At 41.4% G+C, this 26,223-nt stretch overlaps 1 protein-coding gene across 14 annotated transcripts in view; it reads right to left on the reverse strand.

The window, feature by feature from the left end:
- Nucleotides 1-26,223, reverse strand: part of ABLIM1 (actin binding LIM protein 1) — a 192,496-nt gene that overhangs the window by 37,261 nt on the left and 129,012 nt on the right. For 10 of the 14 annotated variants that reach the window (XM_062607942.1, XM_062607934.1, XM_062607933.1 and 7 more), the window contains 5 exons: nt 15,320-15,407; nt 12,058-12,116; nt 9,640-9,702; nt 3,034-3,111; nt 745-900 (listed from right to left, as the gene is read on the reverse strand). In XM_062607942.1, the coding sequence (XP_062463926.1) occupies nt 745-900; nt 3,034-3,111; nt 9,640-9,702; nt 12,058-12,116; nt 15,320-15,407 (444 nt within the window). The remainder of the gene's footprint in view (nt 1-744; nt 901-3,033; nt 3,112-9,639; nt 9,703-12,057; nt 12,117-15,319; nt 15,408-26,223) is intronic. The other 4 variants (XM_062607943.1, XM_062607932.1, XM_062607936.1 and 1 more) reach the window with 3 other exon arrangements.

The raw sequence follows: 26,223 nt of genomic DNA on the forward strand, positions 1-26,223 counted from the left end.
ACCTGCTTCACAATCTGCAATGGAACCACGTAAATAAGTCACTGCAGCTACGAAGTTCACCTGAGAAAACTGGGGGACCCTACAACCTGAAATATATATTTAAATACAGATTTAGGTATGTTTTTTTTACCACTGCAGGATACAAGAATCCTTCCTAAATGTCAGCACTTTAAAATGTGAGGCAACTATTTCCGTAACTAACCTGGCTTTCCCAGTTGGAGAAGCACTTCATCCTGACCTAGTTCAGATTTTATCCAGTCTGGCAAAGTGCTCTGGAAACACATTTCCCTTCAATATGTGAGAAAGCATCCTGCTGCTCTTAATCCTTTTACTGCCACAGAACATCATGGTATTCCTCATAATCTGCTGCGAATATTGGTGCTCCGCAGCATGACACCAGGTTGGCTTTTGCTTCATGTGCTGGATTTTGCTGTACCCAAAGACTCAGCTACCCATGCGAGCTACACACATACAGCCAGACTGCAAGCCTCCTCCCTGCCATTCCTCTGCCAGTGGTTGGTGTTAAGGTAGGTGTTTCATTGTATGTTTAATTGTGCGGTTTTGCACACGAGGCATCATCATGATGGTTTCCATTAAACCCAGATCAAACAGACAAAAAGCACTTGAACAGCAGCAGCAACAGTATCTAGGAGTGTCAATTAGAAACTGTTTCAAAAGAGGATAGAAGCAAAGCAGGCTTTGAATAAAGCATACAGCAGAATGAGTTGCGTGTTGGTTCATTACCTCTCCAAGACTCTGTCTCTCCTGTCTGTCCTCGTAGGCGGAAGAGTAGAATGGCTCATATGTAATTAGGTCTGGACGTTCAATGTCATAAATGGCCTTGACTTTGGGAATGGCTGCTAAATCCTTGTAATCAAGGATTTCATTGTCTACTTTTGCCTGAAGGTCAAAGACAGAAGACAAATTAACTTACACAAATGCACTGGTAATTTCTGTTCTACACAATTTATGATTTCTGTGTATTTGTTGTCACACTGTTGCTATGGAAAATCCTTTTTGGCACTCTAGATGTGAAGGGATTGCTTCTTGTTCTTCCCCAGCAGGCCTCCTCTGCAAAAGCACACAGTGATTTCTCAGTTTAGGAAAGAGCATGGCTTATAAAAATGTAAGACAAAAGTTTCTTATCCCCAGTAGCAAGCTGAAAACTTCAGCTCTGAAAATGATTCATTTTGTGGCCTCAGGCAAGTATTTTCACCTTTCTGCTCTTGTTTTTCCATATGTAAAATGTGTGATAACATCAACTCAGTTTACAGATTACAGACATTATGAAAGGATTCCATGCACAAGACCACAGACAGAAATTCAACTTAGAACTGTGAATACAAAAGGAAATACAACGTATTACAAGGAAATCAAAAGGCAAGCAGGACTATTTGTCAGGACTGGGTACCCAATCTCCCAAGTCAAATTATTATATTGTACTCATCACTCAACCTACACCCAAGCTTCTGACTAAGGTATATGTTGCTTCCTAACTGCATACCATAGTACAAACATGGACTATTTTTGCCACTGCAACTGCAAGCAGCTCTTGAATAGTTAAAACATGGAAGTACAAAATCAGTTCCAAAGACAGCTGCACTCATTAGAAGGCGCTAGAAAGAGGCTTTACAAATAGTATAGATAACTAAAATCTTCCTGACTTCAAAGCAGACTTAAAAAAAACACAACATTATACATTTTTACCAATCTACAAACATATATTTGATGATTAAAACTGAAAGAGAATATTTAAGTTGGGTTTCAAGTCTTCTGCTAAATACATTATTTATTCATAGGAGGCTACACAAGGAAATGAGTCTGCTCCGTTTCCACTCACATTCAATTCCCTTCTTCCTGAGTACTACTAGCACCTAGTGTTTTCAGATTGAAGATCATCTGCTTCCCCAAGCAATCCTAACAACCACTGGTTCTGGCTGTTCTTAAGCAATGCCATAAATTAGAAACAATACAAACCATTTTTTTGATTGAGAATTAAGTTGTGAAATAGGAAAGTCACTTTCTAAAAATCGCTTCAAATCTGTTCAGGTTTTACTCACCAGATACAACAAAATACCTTAAACCGATCTAATCCTTAATCACTTCTGCCTTGGGTTTTGTGCAGGTTATCTGAGAGCATGTTTTATATAAGGACAAAAGTTATGTGGACTTCCAAGGAAGAGGACTCTTAGATGTGAGGTTTTGGAAGTGTGGGTTATATGCACAGAAATACAGCAAGTTTAAGATGGGGCTGAGTTGTCCTGCCCAAGTCCATTTGAGTGGATATTCTTCTTCCTTAGAACAGGATTACTATGGCCTGTGAACTTCTCTGCCAAGAAAAAAGTGTACTGACATTCACTACACTGAAAGGCTGGGAAAATGGTATAAGAAGAGGAAAACATTATTCCTTTGAAAATTTTGGGCTAACCTTCTGCTAATGTATTTCCATTTTAAATACCTAAGGTCTTGTGGACTCAAAAGGTACCAATAATGAAACCAAGAAGAGAAAGAAAGCCTCTAAAGTAATGAAAGAGGAGGACTGATTACCTCAAGAATCATATTAAACCCTGCATCCCAGGTAACCACAAACAAAATAGCCTATCAATGGCTTTGTACTTTCAGCGCCATTAGTTTAGTAAAAGGATGTTTAATATAATTCTTTTTCTTGAATAAAAACCCCTTTTCCTTCCACAGCCAAAACATCTGACTTCTGAAAAGGAAGGTGTTGTATCAGCCAGGCTTCCTTTATTGTAGTGACCCTCCTCCCCACATCCTGCAGCTGCAGACAGCAGCTCTCTCAAGATGTGCATGTTGAGGAACACAGATCTCCTTACATGGCCCCTAAAAAGGCAAACGACCTGTCTGCCATCTGTCCTTCACATCACCAAGTGACTTCAAGAGATTTATTGCATATTTCTATTTAACCACTAGAAAAAAGACATTAGCATCAGTATAAAAGTGACTTATGTCAGCACAGAGTATTTCATATGCAAATAAAGGATCAGCAGCTTATTCATCAGAAGGAATACTTACATAGATAGTGTGGCCTGGAGAGCCAGGTATACTGGAACCTGGTCTGGAATAAATGCTTTCTGATGATGTTCTTGTAGGCTGAAAAACAAAAAGCAACTTTTCAGAGCAACCTGAAGCCATTAACATTGGGAATTTTGGTTTTATATGAAGAAATCTGCATACATCTTGAAAGTAACTGAATTTAGGAAAAAAACGTCAAGACAAATGCAAGCAAATTTCACAATCTTGTGAGGCAAGTGGGCTTTTTATATTGGTAGGGAAAGGAGTGCTGTGAGAGGGGAAAGAGGCTTTCTAAATCATCTAATGTAAAAGACTGACAGCAATAATGAACAAAATCAAACAGCACCTGCCAGAGACACTGCAAGGAGCCATACAAAGTATGATCCAGGATAATCCTGCTAGCCATTTAACCAAAATGTTAGTTCACAGCTAGAGATATCAGCAGTTCAGCAGGCAAACTGTTGAAAGGAGCACAGCACACACGCTATCACTTTCCAGATGTTCCATCACTGGATTTCCATTATGAGTACAGAACTAAATTCAGTCCTAAGGAGAAGGACCAGAAATCCTGGGCTTGGAGCTGTTCCCTAAATCTGCAGCACAATCTAGATGCAGCATAAAAGCTAAGCTGTTGATTGAAATGTCATGATTGCTTACGTTTAACGACAATGTCCTGCAAGCTGAAATTCATGAGAACAGTCACACCCTTACAGAGTGGAAGTTGTTACACATTAGTAGATTTTTCAGACACTTCATCAGGACTAAAATTCCCTGAGGAATTTTTTGGGAGAAAAGACAAAATAACCCAGCACTGAGATGTAGGGATCCTGAAAACTTGATGAATCTGAAAAACACCTTTCAATTAAAAGTCACCCAGGCTGTTGCGGCAATTGCTCCTGAACTTGGCACACAACAACAGTCAACGATACCAAACCTGTAACCAAGAAAGCATGAACAATTTTTGATCCCTAGTTGACTTCAAAAGAACCAAATGCCATCGCAAAGCAATGCATCAGCAGATGACTGATGACACTGGTGAAGTGGGATACTTCAAAGTCACTGAAAATTAAATCTTGGTAAAGAGTCCTTACCTCGTCAGCTTGCGACATTGAACTAAGGGACCTTCAGGCACGCACTGAAGAGAACAAGGCTTGACAGCCTGCCTCACTGGCTTTGCCTAGGAAATATCTGGAGTGAACGCAACAAGGCTACTGGACCTTTCTTACCTCTCAGCATACATTCCTTGAAAGGATCACTCAGACCCCAGAGACTTTCTATCTTTTATTTCATAGCCAGGAATGCTATTGAAACCATCCATACAAAAAAAAAAAACTGCTGAAAACTGGTTCAGGATCATACAGGCGGCTTTCTCTCATTTCACTTGTGGAAATGAAATCACCCCAGTGAGGAAGGGTCAGAGGAATAAAAGGCTTTGAACATGTTCCACCAGAAAACGTGAAGATTCAGATCAAACAGAGCAGATGTGGCCGTGGACTGACATAGCCACAGATCCTCTCCAGAGAATGTCTGAGAACACTTTTCTCAGCTGGACCTTTATGTGTTTCTTTGCTTTTCTCTCTGTAGTTGCATATTCCTACATTCCAAAAGGGAACAGAAACTTCTCAGCTGCCCTTAAGCTCCTCCCATGATGCAATCAAAGCAAAAAACCCAATAACAACCACTTGTTTCATGGAAATGTTACAAGGATTAAGCTGGAAAATCTGGCTGTTGTTGAGAAACACTTTATTCCCCCTTCCACTCTGCCATTTCACCACTGTCTAAGTGGAGACACACATAACATGTTGCTGCAGTTGCTATGGATAACGGTTGTTTACATTACAACATAGAGAACAGTACTGAGGATTTGAGGTACTGTTAGGGGTGTCTCTTGTTACCTTTGGCTTTTGGCAGACATACTTTAAGAGATTTTTCTGCTCAGTTCTCCCTGTTGCAGGAAAACAAGTGTTAGAGGCAGTAACAGCTTCTTCCCACCTGGCAGGGCCTCTTGGCTGCTCTTCATTCTGCATCTTTTATAACCACTTCAGCAAACAAGAAATCCTCAGCTCTCCGTCCCTCTCCTCAGCCTCAGCTCTCAGTGTCACTGCTAAAAGCCTTTTCAGCAAAGGAAAACTCACTCGTATTTCTCACTTCAGTGAATTATAAATGAAGTTAGACACCTTCAGAAGATAGTTCCAGCCACACCCCGCTAACAACCTTAAGTGCTCCTGACCCTGGAACACAGGAGTTGCAGATGGACTATCAAGTTGTAGCACCTTGCTCTTCATTTGTGCACTGTGCTTCTGCTCCACTGTTATCCCATAACACAGCCATGAGCCAGATAAGACATCCTCTAAATCCAGTTTTCTATTTTCTGTAATTCTTCCTGCATACATCAATTTTACCTTCCATCTACTGCAAAGCTCCACACTGCCTGGGCAGGACACCATCATACCAGCCCTTAAGCCCTCACCATTCCTCTCCTGAGGAGCTTACACCAAGCAGATCTAAAACTGTGTCTCCTCTTCATTCCCAGTCCTGTATCTTGCTTAAGTTTATGAGATACCCCTGAGAACAGCGCATGAAAAAGAAGACTTCTACATCTACTCTCCCCCTTCCTGCCTCACTTTGCCCTGTTTCTTGTTTTGAATTACACAGGCTGTTTCCATTGCAGATGGCTCTTTCCTATTCTGACTGCTTCCCATATGGTCTGGAATCCTTCACAGCTTTGCACTTTCCCCTAAAGACAATTGCATTGCACTTAAAAACATTTGTGCTGCTTGCCTTAACAAACATACGCTAAAGATTCCTTGATATAAGCTGCTCCTCTGGCATGCTTTTAGCTGCTATGGTTGTCTCTTCTCCTAAGGGACCTAGAATAGCGCCTGACTATCTGTGACAGGGTATGGCTTTTATTAGATTATACGTTACACCTCCATTAGCAGTGAAGAATCCTGACCCTGTGTATCACCACTGTGACTTCGTACCTTAAACAGGTGGAAGGAGGCACACTGGAGGTCAAGTTCTTTACTGAGGTAATTGCAATGGGGTGTAAATTCCACCTTAGGGGAGAGCTGATCAGAGCACTTGTAAAACAGGAATAACAGCTATCCTTGATATAACCCTTAACTTTTAGTGGAGATGTCATATCAGCATTTCTTGCACACATTATTGGAAGAAAAAAGGTAAAGAAATGAGAGGAAACACCCTTTAATGTGTCTTAATTTAGAGTTATTTCCTTCCACCACAGCAGTTCTGTGACACTTGTTCTACACTCCCAGCAACAAAACAAGTTAAGCTGCCTTACTTCTACAAACAGATCTGCAACACTCTTTATGTGACTGGTCTTGTTCTTGAAAGGATTAAATTAGAGCTTTTCATAATGTCAGCTTTGGGCATGGAAAGTTAAAGTTAATTTCTATGAAGAACTAATCTTTCTTCCTTTTCTTGTGGCAGATGGCATTTTTCCACATTTTCTGACAGTGGAAGAGCCGTTGTTTTTTTCTTTCCTCTTCCACCCGAATGGCTTTAACAGTAGTAAATACATAAATATGGGATGCCTGTACCAGATGAATGGAGTCTATGTAGTATATGAAAACAATCAATAGAAATTCAGTCAATAGAAATTCATGCATATCATTAAAGAAGCCAAAGAGCTAGATCCCAAAGCATCTAAAGGATCTGCAAGACTTCTCAGTATCTCCCACTTTATCCTAGAGCTCTTATTTTTGTTTTTGTTCTTCATTCCACGCATTTATCTTGAATGCAGAAGTTCCTTACCAACTTCATTTGCAGACTGGCAGAGGTAACACCTTCACGCTCATCCTGTTAGCTTCACTGTTGGATTTCAGTGCTCAGTTATCATATCACCCATGCATATGCCCCATCTGGATTAATGTGTTCTTTTAATATTAGGTTGCAAAGCTGAAGGTGTTCATCCTCCTTTACCTCAGTCTGTCACGTTATCATGCATGGCACACCATCTATATAAATAACTTCTTGCAAGAAGTTGCTCACGCAAGAGCCAGTCACATCACTCGGGTGCGGCTACAATGTGATGGCTCTGGTGTTCTCAAGTCCAGATGTTCAGAATCATGCTCTATAAGAACTTGCAAGTGCAGGCAACCAGATCAATATCGATCCCTAGAACATCTGGCCAAACGGATGCACTACTGTTCAACAAAGGCATTGTCAGCATAATTTACAGTACCTGCCTTAGTTTTTTGATAGAATTCATTATGCAAGGTGGTGGTAATAGCTGCAGAAGAATGAATATGTTTTCACTTGATAACATTTAACACTATAGCTTAAGCAAATTCTCTATATCTCCAAAGCTACTTTAAGTGAAGCATGTTTATAACTGAACTAATTAATAGAAGATTAGGATGTAATTCTACTAGGCAGACACAACTTTGCAATAGCAGGGTGTTTGGCTTTCTCAGTACATCACTTGCTACTCTGACCACCTGCTTCATCCACTGCAAGATTTTACAGTTATTCAGAACTTGGAACCACAATTCATTAAACACAAACTTCCTATGGATTTCAATAATGTTCAGTGGCCATGTACATAACAAATAAAGCACCTCAGTGTTACAGCATTAACTGGGCCTGTCTGTTAATTTAACTGTACCCTTCTCCTTAGAGGTGCTTCCTTCAAATGAATGAATTCATTATTTCTCTGTCTAACAAAAAATTACACTATGTATGCATCAAGGCAAAACTAGTGAACAGGTTTAGTTCAAACTCACACAGACACACGTATTAATATGTTACAACCAATTTTTCTTTCCTTTCTAGACACAAAGGCCAGAGAGGAGAATGAATTTTCAACACACAATCATTTAAGGCACATTGCTAGCAAACTTTAACAAGACTACTCATGCAAAGCTTTTATCAAGAGTAAGTTAAATGGAAAGCAGAAGTAAATAAAGTGGGAAGTCCAGAACATACTGAATTCAACAGCAGACTTCTCAGAGAAGTCACAGGCTTTCACTCAGTAATTTTCAACCTTCAGTTTTCACATAGATTCAAGCCTTTGGCCTACCTTTGTACCAATAGCGATAGTATCTTTGTGTCTGCTCTGCAGGAGAACACTTGAAGCCAAAAGCTGCCTTGAATTACACTTCATATAATCAGCATGTAAATCTAACCAGAATTTAATACTGGCCAAATTTACACAGGAGGATATTCATCTGACCCTAAGCTATTTGTATCCTACACAGTCTACAGAACAAGAAAGAGAGCATACCTTTATTTTGGCATGGTCTGCTCCTCTTTTGCCTTGCATATTTTTTCTATTACACTGGCTAGAATCTGCATTTTTTTAATCCTAAGGCTCCTGGATTTCACCACTGGAAACTCAGACTCTTACATGCTAAGCTGAATGCAAGAAGCACTACACCGACCCAAGAGATGAGTGAAACTGTCCCACAGTTTGCTCTTACCAGACTCCAACATTTGATTCCATAAAGCCTAGGACTGCAGAGACATTCCTCTCCTTAGTAGCCCTCACAACACGTCTTTACAGCTGTATTTTAAACACAGTTACGTAGCTAACAGAGAGACCATTGTTCAAGAAGGGTTAATGCATTTCAACATCCTAACTTAAGTGAATAAAGTACAGTGCAGAACAAAGGGTACAGGGCTTGCATTAACGCCCACTAAATCACAGCATTGGATTCAACCACACAACACTATCCTGCAGACTGCATGTAACACAAACATCCTGCCCTGGCTGATGAGATGACCGTCTCTTTTGCAATTAGATACATGAAGGCAGCACAAGCAGACACAATGGAAATCCAGTGGCATGGACTCTGTCAGCCTGTCTGCTTACTGGTAGCCTCTACTAAGACCATACCAGCACATTCTTACTTTATCAGGTGAAAGCTACCTCAGGTGTGCATGCATGCACTACAGCCACATGTCCCCCACAGCAGACACAATAAATAAGAAGAAATGAAAGTGGGTGGTGTTTGTAGGTGAAAAGCAAACTCAAGGATGTCTGAAAGTGGAAAAGTAGTCCAGGGACAGGGAGGACCTCCCAGCTCAGAGGTGGATGTACCCCACATTAGAGAGAGGCAAATGCTCTTGGGCAGCACACAGAGCATGTCCAAGCCTGGAATTTTGTAAGTATCTCCTTAACTATTCAAGTGTAGCTGTTCAATACTTATAAAAAAGAAACTGATTTAACTGATGCATTTTCTTCTTCTCTAAAAAGCATGAACCATTGTTCATGAAAAAATATTTCTTTTTAACCATCGCTTTAAAGTCAAATGCTTTTCACCATTTTCATTTGCTTCATATTTGCACTGTAGTTACTTGTTTTAGAAGAACTTTCTGTAACACTGTTACAGCCCCCAAAGAGCTCATTTGAGTCTAAAAAAAATTAGAAATTGAAGCATTTCATTGAACCAAATAAAAAGTGAGAATTAACATACAACACTGCACCACATGATGCAAAACACAGCGTCAGTGCCCATGGTGGCAAAGTGATAGCAGAAAGCTGTGTGGCAGAAGTAGGAGCAAGCACAGCGAATGACAGCAATGAAGAATCTTCCCAGTAAAGAAGACTGTTATCAATACTATGAAAACACAACAGCCAACCTCTGCAGAGCGTGGCCTGCGCAGAACCAGACTCTTTGGATAAAAGAACTCAGATGAGGAATGCTGTCATGAAACACAAAAGGGAAAAAAATGAGTGAAAAGGAAAGCAGTTTCCCCAGTTCAGTGGTTAAGCTCTTTTTTTCAATCAAGTTACTAATATCTACTTGCTAGATAATAACCTGTGTGTTATAATACCTAATGTTACTGATCACTGCAGAATCACAGCAGCCAGACAGTTATAAAACAGCTCCTAAGCATGATAGATATGTTTGTAACATACATATGTTTGCTGTATTTTCTGCTTGTTTTGGCTTTGTAATCTTCCCCAAATCTCCAGTGGGGGGAAGACCTAAAGCAACCATTGTTTCAGATTTTGACCACGTAGAATGCTGATTAGTTTCTATCACAACTCAGTTACTGAGGGAAAACAGAAATTGCTGACAACTTCTGAAGTTACCTCAGTGATAAAAGAGCTTTTTGTTCTGTTTTGCTCTATAGGGAAAGGAAACGCAGCAGAGCAAACAGGCCACATCCCTGGCTCTTTGCAGAACCACCAGAAAACCTAGGCCTGACCCTGAAAGTGGCTATATCATGTATTGATAAACTCACAAACCAGATTCCAGTTCTCACATCAGGTGTAAATGTATGTCACAAGAAACTGAAAGTCAAAGTACAGTTCATAATTTAGAGGTGACATGTTCACATAGCACATAGGTACCCCAGCTTCGTTTCTGTACCCACCTCTTTGCTACTGCCTTCATCTGAATGGCAGTAAGAAATGTGTCAGTCATCAAAATGAACTTAAATCGATTTTAAAATGAGGTGTTTGGCTTTGCACCAGGGCAGATAGAGACCGTGATGTGCAGTTGAAGCTAAAAAATTCTCGAGCTCTTCAGATAGTTTCATTATAGTGCATTTGTCAATGCTTTAAAAGGCATAATAAACCTCTGCATAGAAGCTCTCACCCAGGAACAAGGTGACCTTGGGTAGCTGTGCAATAACATGCCTCATATGTTCCCTTAATATGCATTCTTTGCTTCACTTCATTCTTACGCAAGAACCCAGGTAGAGTCTTGCAGGTGGATGAATTCATTTACATCATTCACTTCTATTCAGATTAGCTGAGGGGGAAGAAGACTGACATGCTTGGATGTGTGATGGAAAAAAGGAAAATATTTGAACAGGACTTTGGCCATTTCCACGGGGAATGGGAACAAGCCAACTGACTCATAAGATCAGCTGGAGAAGGTTCAGAAGGGACACAATGTAGTCAGGATTGCTTTGGTAAGACTCTTGGGTCTAAGTGAAAAGGAGGTATTGTACCCCAACCATTCACCACAGAGGACTAGCATTCTGATACTTCAGTAGGGCTAAAACACTGTCTTACATTCAAATTGTTAAAGGAGGAAGAAAATCTAGGCTGGCATAATTTTCCACTTTCTTACGGAAAGTCAGGACAGAACCACGTGCAAATGCTGGATGGCACCTACAGCAACATTTGGCCATGTTAGATCACATGCCCATCTAGGTCAAATTATACCTGTGCATTATCAGGACAGCCCCCTCTAACAAGAACTCTGCTCAACAAGAATTTATCTGCATGTTGTCATGATTGTAATGAATTCTCTGCAGGAGATGTTTTACAGACCAGTGCACCTGGGTAAATGCTGAAGGACGTGGCTTCCTGTCAATGAATCACACATAGAACACAACCGACAGGATATCCTAAGGTACATGACAGTACCTCTTAGCTTCCTTGTCTGAAAGACATTTTATTCATATGCAATCTCTACCCTACGGGAAAATTAGCAAAGTTCAAAGTACCAATCAAGACATCAAAACGAGTAAATTGATTTAGAGAGTATGGGCTTAGAACTACCTGGTGCATGTAAAAACCAGGCTCCAGCATTTATCAGTGCAGCACCGTTGCTATCAAGCATTTGATACAGATTTGTCTGGATATGCTAAGGTGACTCCATGGGTAACTGCAGATCTTCTTGGCATTCAAATTAGGACCACTTTAGGGTGAGGTTTACTTGCATGAAAAAGCAAGAAGAGTCCATACTGTCTAAATGCTGTAAATAACTGTGCAGAACAGGGGATGAACTATAGAGCAATTATAGAGATGTGCAAAAATACTAAACATATCATAGATAGATAGAAAATGAAATGTCTTAGAGATTTTGCCATGTCTGTATGTCACTAAAGGTCACTATCTTTAAGGCAGTGTGCTGAGACACGTATGTGGAGTTGCTGAGGCTAACAATCAGAGCAACACCTCTGAAGTGCCTCCACTATTTAGTTTGCCAGTGGTAACAGCTATGTGAAAAAAGTAAAACCCACAGAAAAAGTCCCTCTTTTAAAAACAACATTCAGTTATTGAGCGTGCAGTGTGTCTTTGCTATGAATTCAGCTTACCCGTAGCTTCTCTTCAGTCTTAGTGGATTGCTTACAGTCGGGATGCCAGACAGTGGAACCTGAGGGAAGGAAAACACCCATCTTTATTCAGGACAGAGCAGATAGCATACAGCCATGATGAATCAGCTATGGAAGAGAATCCCTTCATTGCATCAGCTGGTGAATCTGCATTAACTACGCAGTCATTCAAATTGAATTCTAGCTCATGAGAAATACAAGTGAAACAAAATATATTCAAATCCTCAGCCCATCCACAGCAGCCTCTTCCTGAGGCTGTCAAAGCACCGTGCACACATTCTTAACTAAAACTCAAACAGCCTCAAGCAGCAAGCACCAGCTAGAGGAACTGAAAGACACAGGGATCTTCTGTGCAGGATGGAGGGTAAGAGCAAAAGAACTGGGCCACGGCTACCTGATCTGTTCTCCCCTTACATACTGCACCATACGCAGAGAGGAAGTTCTGTTTATTGGTCCATTAATAGTGGGAAAGTCCTATGACTTCCTTGAGCAACAGGTCTCATATTCAGTTACTGTAAATTATTACTCAGATCACCTTTTCCCTGCAATTATGCAAAATGCAACAGGAAAGGCAAAATCAGAAAATTCACCGTGCAGGAGAGTCAGGGCTGTATCTCACACACTGCACTAAGTTAGAGAGGCCAGCGGTGAAGCACCACCATGTAAAAGAGCATCTCCATACATCACAGTGGACCATAGTCACCATGGGCACACACATCATTGTACTCCAGCGTCAGTGGTATGTGTTGCCCTGGCATTTCCACGTAGCATATTCCAGCAACACATCCTACTATACAAGGCAAGGCCTCTACTGTTTGCATCCCAAAACATGGGATTCTTCTTTATGCTGTAAAATTGGAAATATCTGGCTGTCCTCAAGGTCTGAACAGTGTCGGGGCAAGGAGCACTTCCATCCCATTTCAGTTCTACTTTAGAGTGGCGTATGAACTGTGGTCACTGCTGGGAAGCTGCTCTCAGGTATTAGCCAAGCTGAAACAGAGCAGCTCACTTTCTGCAGTGAAATTAAAACCTCATTCCAGACACCACAAAGCCAAGATATAGCCTTGTCTGTCTGCAGGGGAGAAAATCACCTCTTCATTCTGTCCATGAGGAAACCAAACAGAGCAAAGTCCAGGTCTCCTGTTGGTGACTATTAGCTCAAGTGCAGCCAGAGGAAACCCCACCCTCCAAGCCCAGGAGAGGAATGGCTCAAGGCCCCTGGAAATTCTGTTCTAAGGAGCCCTTACATGGCTTGGTACAGGAGTAAAGACCAGCAGGAATGATTTCACTTCCCAGCAGCATACAGTATGATCATCATCAGGAGACTGAGGAGAATGCTGTGACTCTGGATCAAGGGTCTGAGATGTTTGGCTTTGAATCCAAGCAAGAGGAAGAAGAAGCTGTGCGTTTGGCAGGGGGAGATGCTCAGACAACAGGGAGAAGTGTACCAACAGCCTTCTCTGTAAACAAACACCAGCCCCAGAGCCAGGACCCCACAGAGCCTGTGAGAACAGGCGAGAAGCATGCCCTGTGCATTTGCTTAGGAGGTCAGACAGATCCACGCACTCAGGAGGAAGGCAGTTCATGTTACAAGGGCTGATGAACTGAGAAGGTTTAGGTTCAACTCTCAAATTCAGCTGTGAGCTTCCAGTGTGACCCTGAGAAAAATGATCTCTGCTCTGGACCTCAGGTTGTTTTTTCTATTAAACTATCCTCACCATCAAAGAAAAAGCTGTCATTGCATTTTTGGGGCAGTATTTAGAACAAACCGGCATAATTTTAGGGACACCCCAGGAGAATGTTGCAGCTATTGGAAGTGTACAAGAAATGAAAGACAGCCTGGATGCCATTTCCATGGTGAGACTTAGCTAATGGTTGTGAATTTCCTTTCACAAAAGGTTAAGTGTGAAATATGTGAAATATAAAAAACAGATAAAGCAGGCTTAAGAGGTTAAATTTGTTGTGATTTTGAACTCTGAGCCACCTAAAACTTGTAGGTTTTATTCATCCAAGCATGACACTGTATTTCTAAATGCTTGGAACAGTGCACGTTCTCAAGCTGCATCACCCCTCCTTTTCCTACCAGATATAGTTCAGCAAATTGTGGCTTTTCCCATTCTTAGCATATGTATTGTTTGCTCGCTTGGCAATGCTTGGAATGCTGTTATTCTGCACCCTAGGGTAAACTATGTGGATGGAGTCAGGACATACGTATCAGCTGAGAGCTTTGCACAGGAAAGGCTTTTAGGTCCCTTACACTCACAAGCATGCTGAATTCAGTAAAGAAAGCTTTGGCAGGACAGTCTGGAGCACACTCAGCAATAACACGACTTAGTCAGAAAACAGCTTGTGAACAATAAAGCAATGCAACTCAGGCTGCTCCTCCTCTGAGACAGAGTGAGCATGAAGAACATTAATTCACATCCACAGGAAGGGAGATACAGCCAAGAGAACTGTGGCAGATCAAGGAGCCAGGCATCTCTCCTCTTTGACCTTGGCCAAGACAAAGTAAAGGAGGGAGATTCAAGCTGGATGTGAGGAAAAAACTTTTTACCATGGGGGCGGTAAGCTACTGGCACAGGTTGCCCAGAGAGGTGGTCGATGCACCATCCCTGGGGATACTCAAAGGCAGGCTGGATGTGGTTCTGGGCAATCTGGTCTAGTTCATAGCTCATTGCAGGGGCTGGACTTGATGACCTTCGAAGGTCCCTCCCAACTCAAACTATTCTATGATTCTATAAAATCCAGCCTAGTTTAAGTAGAAGCAATGCCTACTGTCATCTTTGGATCTGCAGAAATTTACACCTCAGCCTGCCCAGTCAACATGAACTCTCACTCTCTGATAGACTGTGCAAACAGCACAGTGTGGAGTGAGGTCCAAAAGAGCTCAGAAAGTGAGCAGCAGAATTCAGGGGAAACCCTCTCACTTTGGTATCTCTCATGCCAGTCTGTGTGCTAAGCTACCCATGAAATGCCAAACTCGGAGGCAGCCTAATAAATCGCATTTTTGTTACACAGCTTTTGAAAACACAGCCTGCCTCAGCTAGGGTGTAGGGTCACTGCAAAGCCATGTTATGGCCACCTACTAGTGCAAAGGGGTTTCAAGTGAAAGCATATGAGAACACTATTAAAGCTATAGACCTCCTTGCCCATATTACCCGGGGAGGGCTCATGAACTCCTGAGGTCTCTGACAGGAAAGGTATCAAGTCTACTTTTATTGTTTTGGAATGGAGACCTCCTTACCTTGCAGATACATTTCTTCTCCTTCTGTGAACATCTGGTTGCACCTGCTGCATCGTGCACAGCTTGGATGATAATGCTTGTCACCTGCCTAAATAAAAGAGGGAAATGAGGGACAAATGCATTGCACTCATTATTTGTGACAGGCCACTGTCATTTTTCTTCTAGTTCACCTATTCTGATACAACATGGCCCCCATGATGTGACAATAGCGATGAGAATGTAAGATATGCTATACTGATACATATATCCTGAAACTAAGCATGAAGTTCTTCAGCAGAGTGGGGCCCACCAAGCTGCTTGTCACAAGTGATACCGGACAGATTTGATTTAAAGATGATGGCAAACCTGATGTGCTGGGAACCGCTCCCAGTTAATGAGATACAAACTATTCCAAGAAGGCTGAATCGCTGCCAGAAAAAATCTCCAAACAGGAAGACAGTACTTGAAAAATAGATTGGAAATAATAAAACAGGAATATTTTCTGGGCTCTGCCTGTCTCACCCAACTGAAGAATGTATCTGCAGCAGAACCGTGGCACTGCTTAACAGAGCTCAGATTTTCAGTAAGGACACTGATGTTCCTGAAATAAAATTCATAGCTTCCCAAAAGGTGTTCAGTAGGGTAGTTAAGTAGCTACACAGTCAGAACTGGAGAGAGTATGGGGCTTGTCATATTACGATTAACTAACCTGAGATATCCCATCTGAGATGGGTTTGTGTCCCATGAGATGCTTACCAAGTTCACAGACACAAAGGACTGAAACCTTTGTACACAAGCATGCAGCTTTAGGAAGGATAGTTAGGTTCCAGCAGAGATTTCTATATTGTGAGAGGACCACGGCATGTGGACAAAGAAAATCACCCATTCACACCTGTACACTTTTAGCTTCTGTTCTTCCAGTCTAGCCTTTGAGGTGTGGTGGATTTGGTTTGGGTTTTTTGGAGGCTTTTGTGTTTGTTTTTTGCTTAGGAACAAGAAAGCCATTTCACAGCTCTGTTTTCATTAAAAGCTGTATTTCATTGCCACAAGCAAAAGGGGCAAATCCTTTGGATTTTCCATAGTTACTCTGGCAGTCCTACTGCAGGCTTCTGAGTTTTCTGTTCCTTGTTTTGCAGTTAATTCACAATAACTTCAGTCAGTCACTTCTACTAGCTTGATCCATACTTTGTCTTAAAAGGGTCTGTATTCCATCCAATGCTAGTATTAATGAGTCCTTGAGTTGTCAGATAAACATTCCACCTACTTTCCTCCTCATCTGAAAGCTTTTCTTGAGAATCCTTTAGAAAAGGGCACCTGGATTCAAGCACTCATCTGTTACTTGCTAGAAGCAAGTATATATGTCTTTATATGAGAAACAAAGAGAGAATTCATCACAATACTCTGGGTTGGTTCAGCTAAAAGTGCTAAACCCAAACCAATATTGAACATTATTTCTCTTACTTTGCATACAAATTATTAAATGGACTTGAATGAATTGGCAGCAATTTCTTGCCAAATGAAATAGTAAACCCTATGTGTTACTGTCACTGCCTATAAATTCTCTGCTAAATCAACTGGCATGTGTGTTGGCAGGAGAAGCAAAGATCAATTATCAATTTATAACCATAAACAATCTCTTCTGGCTTTCCTATTTACCTTCTACCCACACTGACAAATGTAAAATAGGTTCTCAGATTAAATCCCATTTGACCATAGCAGACAGAAAAATTTAGTTAAAAGATGTAGTAGTATACAATCATTTAGGAAATAATTCCAGAGCCTTAGAGTTGCAGAATGATGGAACAGCAGCCAAAGATGTATTATAAGTGTCATTATAAATGTAAATACATGGGTGTCGAAATTGAGTAGCTTTCCATGGCTCTGCAATGTCACCGATTCATGGTTGACCACTAAACCATGTCACTAAGGGCAAACTGATCCCCCCTCATGGTCTCCAGTCACAGCCACCGCTCATCTGTCCCCTTATGGTGGCCCACACTATATAGCTGCCGCCCCTACCCCTCATGGTTGCCCCTGACCTCACTTCACAATCTCCCCTCACCCCTCATGGCCACCCCTGCTCTCACCTCACCTCTCATGGCTGTCCCTCCCATCCCTTCACAATCTGCCCTCATCCCTCACTGCATCCCTTGCTGCATTAGACCACATTGCTCTGGTGAACTGCTGTGGAAACCCGAGTGAGCTGTATGCCCCTATGGCACAGAACAACTGCAGTCAGTGCAGAAATGTATTCTCATGACCAATCCTGAGAATAAAACCGTCTCATCACCTCTCCTCTAAGGCTTAGGAATGACAGTTGGAGGCTCAATAGCCAACATTCATGGATGGTCCGCTACATACGGGAGCTGGATGTGTATATTTTGCAGAGGACATTGCCCAAGTAGCATAATTCAAAGTCCAAGCTCTATTATGTATTATAAAAATGCCAAGACCTACAATAATAGTTTATAATGAGACATCCAATTTTCTTAGATGATCTTTCCAGGCTCAGCAGCTATCAATATTCAGCCTTCCTACAGCATACTATTCAATTAAATGGCTTCAGTTTGGCTATGCAAATCCTCCTTAGCTGATCAAACCAGTCTGCAATGCCACTTTAAAAGCCCCCTGTGCACTGTTCACAGAGGGCTTTGAAGGCTCCCTTTGATGTGGGGTGATTGTCCAGAATGAGAAAGGTTGTAGAATACAAGTCACTGCATTGCACACTGCATGCATCAGGCTTAGAGACCTCTTGCAGTTTAAAAGGTAAACTCAAAGGCTGGGAGGTATTTGAAGCACCAGTTAAACTCAATGCACTGAGCTCCTGCACAAGCCCTTCTCACACCACTGATGCTGCAACCTCTTCACAACGGGCACTTTGCCTTCACTTCACTAAGGTGCCCCTACAGACCTCCTGAAGCCAAAACTGAACTGCCACCCCTAGGTGTCAAGGAAGGCTATGGTGGGTATTGTAAGAATGATTCCAAGCCCAGGGCTACAAATACAGCTGCACGCAAGCTGATACAACGTGCCCCAGAAACCCAGCATAAAAAGTACCTGCACTGAGCGCAGACACAGCTTTAACCCCATGGTAATAGTATTTCAAAAGCCAAGGACTGTGTTTTTTGAGTCCCTCCCCTCTGTCTTCACTTCCCACAAGACTTACTTTTATTCTCTGAGTGCTTGTAGAGCTTTAGGCTGATTAAATAAATGTTTTCCTCTTTAGTGAACATGAAGAGCCCAAGATTTCCTATTACTCATGCCTCCAGTTCTGCCCTTCCTTACAGAACAACAGTGAACAAGAGCCAGAGAGAACAATAACAAGAATCCCGCTAGGAAAGCTCACATGCCAGTGGGTCTGGTAGAGGAAGAACTAATTACCAACAGACATTTTCTGCTGGCCAAAGGACACAATTAAGTGCATAGTTGTTGCATTACGTTTGCACAGCTGCACTTACTCTCCATTCAAAGATATCTCAGCAGTCACCTGACAAACAGCTATTAAACATGTAAAAAGCTTTACTTTTCTAACACTAAATACCACAAACCCTCCTATATAGTTGAAAGAGTACATTTAAGACTAAAACCTCCCCCTTCCTTAGGTATGTATTTAATTTTTATGAACAGGTATAATAGACCCATTTGATGGACAAACCTAATCGACTATTTAGTCCTACCGTGACTGAGGAGAATGACCTGATTTCTTAACTCCCTTCAGGACTAAGGAGCAGCACAAAGAATAACTCGGACTCATCTTGTAAACCCCCTAAGGAATGTCATGCATTGTAAAAGAGGAACTGTGGCAGTAGCCTACCATTTCCCAGTGAAGCTTTATTTTAATTACTTGCAGAGGTCACAGAACCTTCAACCCTGTTTGATGTTTGGTACAACATCAAATTCCATTGTTTCCTGCTCTGCAGGCTTCTGTGATATCACAACGGGCTGGAACAGCATAAACAGTATGAAGACCAAAACCTGACTCTCATAACATCCTGACCCAAACCATCCACTCATTTTTCCCAGGCTCTTGTCTGTTTAGCAAGTCACTACAAATATCTGTGCTCAGACTAAAATAAAAGTGCAGCTCCTTTGCTTCCAAAGGACTTCGGAATCTACCATGATTTTCTCTGTTACTACCAAAGGAAGGAATGTCTCATCCAATTTAAACATTGAACAAATTCTAGACTGATAAATCCTTGTTTGAATGTATCTTTAAAGCCAGGACCTTCTAAATGTGTTTTTAACACTACTGTCACACCATCTCAACAGAAACATCTCTCAAGCTCTCGCTGTTCAACCCAAGACAGGACAGAGCAGCAGGAAGCAGAGCTCACACTGGCAGTTCCCAGGCTGATGGAGCTGCAAGACACAAGACAGGGGGAAAGTGGGAAATGGAGCGTGAGGCCATGAGTGTAAATCTGGATGACAACATGCATACAAAAGATGTGGAAGACCCTCTGATCCTTCCATTGATTGCTGTGTTGAGCAAGCCAAAACTACAGCTGTCCTCCTGCTATGAACACTTGCACTGTTAATACATGCCGCTTTCTGATTTTTATCCAAGAATACTTCCCAGCATTCCAACAGTGACTGCCAGTGTCATGGTAGTGTACCCCTTAACAGACATACTGCAATGAACTCTGTAACTTACTAGTGTTAATTCTACCACCATTCAATATAGTCATACTTATTAGTTGCTGCTAATAGCACTGCAGTTGTTAGCTGCTTGGAATATAACTTTTCCTCCTAGCAAAGATGTGAGTAATGATTCACACTAAATCCCCAGTTGTGCAACTGCTCTGCTGGCATGAAGAAAGAAAGAGTCCTCATGCCAGCTGAGCATCAACTGGACTTCCTTTAGTAGTTGGTAGTTACTTGTGACCACACTGTCAGCTTGGCTTTGAGTTCTTATTTTCCTGCAACATCCAGTGTTGAGCAAGTTGCACAAACAGATGAAATTATAACTACCAACTATGGTCTTTATGGGAGCTATTAATTCTGTCTTCATGGTGCAAATCCACCTATTGCTACATCAGGACCAAAGTTAAGAACTTAAAAGCAGGCAGTCAGTATAAGGAAAGTAATTGCACTCCACTGAGAAATGTGTTCACAGTAGCCCAAAGTGGCTGGTTAGAATATTGCAGGCAGTACAGAGGAGCAAAGCAATAGCAAACACAGCTTTATTTCCTATTGCCAGGATTTCGACATCTCTTAGGATCCTGGGTTACATTTATGCATAGAGAAACCGAACTCCAGTGACTGACCATACACTTAATCAGAAACAATCCAGAGGAAACATATGCACTAGATTTAATTAAATTTCATTTTAATTACAATACACATCTGTGAATTCGTTGCCTCCATTACCCTTAGGCTTCATGAAGTACTTAATATACATAATAATGCATTAACTAAACATTCCTTTATCTTGTATACCTTTTTTCCAGCATGCATATTTGACATGAAAATATACTTCACCTAAAGGAGTTGTTTACAGCCACATTCATATCGCTAGAAACAGAATCAACCAAGCAAAGCTACTTTACAACAACTTCACCATAGTGCCAACGGCATCTGCAAACAGCCTAATACTGGCATAACCATCACTTTGTCTCAATCAGTCAACAAAACTCCTCTACTGACTTGAGTTGTGTAGGGCTGCTGAGCTACAGTTGAGTGATCAGTTCTTCTGCAGTAAGGCAAGAAAGCCCTTCCAGTCCCAGCTTCTAGCCTGCTGAAAGGAAAGCAAAACCCTTATTTGGTTTGCTGCTGAGCATTAATTTTATGGTCCAAGTCAAAGGACAGCATGGAGTCTTGTGAATAGATTATGTACTAGATGCATACAATATGCAATCTTCCCTAACACCAGGAATCTCCCACTTCCTGAGGCATCTTCATGTTTTCTTTTGTTAGGTGACAACAGGACCACCAAGTTATCAGGAATGTGTGAGTTCAAGTGTGAAACACAACCACGTTTCTCCTTTTAACTCTGTGCATGAAGTGACTTATTAATGGCTTGACCTGTCCGTCTGGCTTCTAATAACAGAGCTTGATGGATATATATTAGCATATCACATTAAGTGAAATTGTATTTGCACTAGTGCAATAGTATCTCCAAAACAATGGAAAGTATCCTGGGAGACTGAGATACTACTAGTTTATTTAATTAGAAATACCTTTATCCCATCATTAGAATTATAGCTGACTTCAGCCTGCCAAGATTTAGCTAGGAAGGTCAGTAACAAGCTTCCTTTGGGTATTAAAAAAACCCAACTGAATTATTTAATAAATCAGAAAGTCTTGCACCTGACAGCAGGTAATAAATATGAGACCTCATTCTAATATAAAAAGGCTCTTTGCAATCCCCCCAGATTAGCAATTATCTTCATTCTGATCATGATTTGATTGCATGTATAGACAGACAGAAATAAACAGCAATATTACACATGCTATAAAATCATAGAATGGTTTGGATTGGAAGGGACCATAAAGATCATTCAGTTCCAACCCCCTACCACAGGCAGGTTCACTTTCCACTAGAGCAGGTTGCTCAAAGCTCTGTCCAATCCGGCCTTGAACACACACACACACACACACACATATATATATATAAATGTGCACATGGAAATTTAAAGGAACATACATATTCCTAGATTTTAAAGTAATCGTAAAAACATGAACTTTTAAGACAACCTACTAATGTCCAAAATTCTGTATTCTAAAATACAAACAGCAAAGTTATCATAGTCCATAGGCTCAAGGCACAGGAAAGTTCCAAGAACCATGATACTATTAACTAAAAAAAACAAACCAAAGAAAAAAACCAAGGCAACGAGTAAGTGATTAAGTTTGAAATAAAGACAACCAATAAGAAAGCTGAAGCTACCAAAGAAATAACTGTGAACAGTAAGCTCAAGGCAATAGGAGTCTTTATTAAAGCATGATGGGGAAAAAATAAGAAAGAAAACTGATCACGGTTGAGGCAAAAATCCCTTGTTAGCTGCAGACAAAAAATGATGAAAGACGGCACAGACAAGGCAGGAGTATTCAGGAGGTTTATCTTTTCGGTCTGTATTTAACAATGCTGAAAGACAGATTTTTCCTGTTTGATCCTGTTTATTGAGCAAGGCTTTTTGAACTGTTTGCCATGAGTCAACATTTACAAATGAGGAGATTTGAATAATTTGGACTCAAGAGTCTTAAGAAAACTGTGGCTAGGCAGTTCTCTGGCAGATGGATGTGTTAGCAGGAGAGGCTCTGCTGAGCCAGGTACCTCTGAGATGACTTCCTTCTACTCACAGCATGAGGTACCTCTATTTCTGGCCAAGACAGGAACATAAAATCCCTCCTGGTAAACTTGGGGATGACTCAAAGACAAGGTTTGCTTAAGCTACCTAAACCCAACAAGTATATTTTATAAGTCTAACACAATATGCTGCAAATCAAGGAAGCAGGGCCCTGTGAGACTGAGGGCTGTGTTGTGGGCAACAGCAACTGAGAGAAGTGGTTTGAGATCATCATTAATAACACCCTAGAAAATGCTCTCAGCGTAGCTGAAAGGGCTGGCTCTTCTGATCATTCAGAACATAAAAGAAAAGCAGAAAATACCTTTTGACTACAGATACGGCAACATCACCATTAGAACACTGATGAGTCCGTACATGTGGATTTACAGAATAGAATCCAGTGGAGAACCACCAAAGCAACATGAGCCTTCAGCTGTGAACCTGAAGGTCAAGTCATTACTCAAAGAGAGGTTACAGAGATGACTAGTTCACAATGGACAGGTGATTAAAAGCCACTGAAAAAACTATGACATCTAAAAGTTACAGTTAGACAAATTTAACCTCAAAATAAGGTAAAGTTTCTAAAGAATAAAGGTAATTTAAGCAGCAAAAAAGAAAATCTTTGGCCTTATAATCACTCTGCAGTCTTCATGACAAGGCAGGATAATTTCCCAAAGGATAAGCTTTCATTTGGCTTTGAGGGAAAAGCTCTGTGATACTTGAATAAAGGTCAAGCAAGATGATCTTAGCAGTTCCTCTGATCTTAAAATCCATTCCAGTGGGCCTTACATATAGAGAAACTTTTACACATGCATTAGCCTGCTCCTAGTGTGCACAGGTCTGGACCAAACCAGCAGAGTAATTACAGTCAAGTCAAAGGTTACACTGGAAAAGTTTCCAATGGAGTTAAATAAGTTCACTGAGACCTTGGCTAAGCAGCAAAGTTCCTGGTGTAGCAGGGGCTCTGCTGCTAGAAGGGAGCTCTTGTTGATGTGGCTTGTGGTTCAGAGAGACAGCTCAAGCGCAAGCCCAGGAGACATTCTGGGGTTCGGTGTGCTCCATCAGCACCAGAACTGATACACACCCAGAGTCTAGCTCTGCAATGGGGCACTAAGTATGGGAAAAGTATGGGAGAAAACAGGTCAGTGTAGCACTAGGCAAAATTCATGTTGACCTATTCAGTGGGCAAGTGCAAACCACTTTGTTAACAATGAATCAGATGAGAGTTTGGGAGATGAAGCAACTCACCTTGGATCAAAATGCATGCTTGAAACAGAGCCAAGCAGAGAACTCAAATTCTCGGACTCCCAGCCCTGCCAGACCTCCTTGCTGCAAGCCACTAGATCCAAATAACTGTAGCTGAGTTTCTTGCTCATCTAACACAAAACTGCCTTTCCAGTTTTCTGTCAGAAAGGTGTTTCAGGAACTGTGCAACCTTTGGCATGCAATTTAGCAAAGGCTGGTCTCCATCCTGCTGTCTGCATTCAGTTCAGAGGGAGTGTCCCAAGGACAAGAAATTAAAGTTGCAAAGGGTAAAGGATGAGGAAAGAAACCAAGCATGTGGTCAGACACAGGACATTTATGGAAAACAACCAGAGAATATAAACCAAAGGTAGCCTGTAACAAACAAAGCAAGACATGAAGCACTCAATTAATGCTAACATGCTCCTGGTAGACTCACAGATTGTTCTAATAGGAAAACACCTTAAGAGTGAATTGAGCGGGGCGTATCTTTCTCTTACTGAGTAGAGCCTGTTCTTGTAGCAAACTGATCCTAAATGTCATGCCATCTGACTACTCTGATCCAACAGTGCTTTAAAAAGTCCAAAGAAGAGGTTTTATCCTTTATTAACCCATATAGAATTATGGGCCTGGATTTAACTACATCCAGGCATTTCTCAGGAATTCCAGTTTTGTAGTTCTGGCTGAAGTGTTATACTAAACTTCAAATGGAAAAATCAGAGGCCATCAAGGTAACCTGTGGACTGTTTGTGCAGTGAAATTATTGTCTCTTTTTCAAGTAGAGTAACTTTGAATAAACCTCAGACCACCAACATGGCCTCTGCTAAAAGCAGAGCTTTTTATTTCTGGCTGAAGTCCATTTTTTTGTCATATTTCTCAGTTTTCTCATTGCCGATACATGTGATTTTCAATTATAGATGCAAAACTATGCAAGCATATCTCTGAATCCTAGCTGGCACAACATCCTATAGGAGTGCATTTGTCAGAGCCAAAAGACAGGGATTTGACTCCATATGAAATCCAGATTTCTAGTTACTACTGGAACTCTTCATTAGGGACTGTAGTGATAGGACAAGGGGTAACGGGTTAAAACATAAACAGGGGAAGTTCAGATTGGATATAAGGAGGAAATTCTTTCCTGTTAGGATGGTGAGGCACTGGAATGAGTTGCCCAGGGAGGAGGTGAATGCTCCATCCCTGGCAGTGTTCAAGACCAGGTTGGACGAGGCCTTGGGTCATATGCTTTAGTGTGAGGTGTCCCTGCCCATGGCAGGGGAGTTGGAACTAGATGATTTTAAGGTCCTTTCCAACCCTAACTATTGTATGATTCTATGATTCTAACTATGACAACAAAATAACCATGATACGATATTACTATGGTGCTGAACAGTAAAGAGGTGATGGACGTAACGTAGAAGAGGATACCTAACATCACTTGCTGCCATCCAGTATCCAACTGAGCACAGGGTCTCCATGACTGTTGTCTTAACAGCAGCAAAATAGTTCAAGGATGCTGCTAAGTCTGCTTCAAGTTTTTAACTCAGTTCTTATTCTCTTTGTTGCTAGGAAAAGAACATTTTCCAGCCAAGATGCAACTACTTTACAGAATTCAAAGCAACAGCAGATCCATCTGTACGCTCAACAAACCTCTCTCTCCAAATCCTACATGTAAACGTCAATTTCTTAACATTTAAACTCATACTCAAATGATTTATGTCAGAGACCTCTGCAAACCACAAAATGTCCCAAGCTTGTTTCAGACAGTTTAAATGGCAGAGTATACACTGCTTTGTGATGAAAAGGTGCATCTCTTGCTGTGTGCTATTTGTCCCTCTTACAAAGAAAATGGCTTGTAATAAATGTGATATATCCCAGGTATCTAACAGAGAACTGTTAGACCTGTATGATCTAATGCAGCTTGGGCATGTAATTAAGATCTACACATTCAGTGCTCCAGGTGGTCATTTTAAACATTTAATCATCCACAAAAAACTCTTGTGTATCACATTTCCTCACCTGTAAAGCACCTGCTCAGTAAAGGCAGGTGTTAATTCTGTGGACTTCACAATCCCTAGAGATTCCAGGCATATCTTTTGGGTTTGTTTTGTTTCCTTTCATTTTGTGTACCCAGGAAAGCACCCTGTCACAGCAGACAAAGGACTGGGGACATCCTCACAGAGCGAGCACTGAGCACAATAGCCGGATGGCTGGAGCCTGTTACAAACAGGTGACAGCCACAGACCTGCCCCAACAGGCTCTTCTCCACTCCTCGAGTTTCAGACATGTTATTGCTGCATTCTTCCTAACAACGACTTTTTATGGGGGACAGGTCTCAGTCCTACCCTGCTCTTTCAGAAGTCAGGAGCAAACTCTCCACTGATAGGACTTAAAAATGAA

Source organism: Pezoporus occidentalis, unplaced genomic scaffold (genome assembly GCF_034315485.1).
Source record: "Pezoporus occidentalis ecotype Australia unplaced genomic scaffold, CSIRO_AGI_Poc_V1 ctg127, whole genome shotgun sequence".
NCBI classification, from domain to species: Eukaryota; Metazoa; Chordata; class Aves; order Psittaciformes; family Psittacidae; genus Pezoporus; species Pezoporus occidentalis.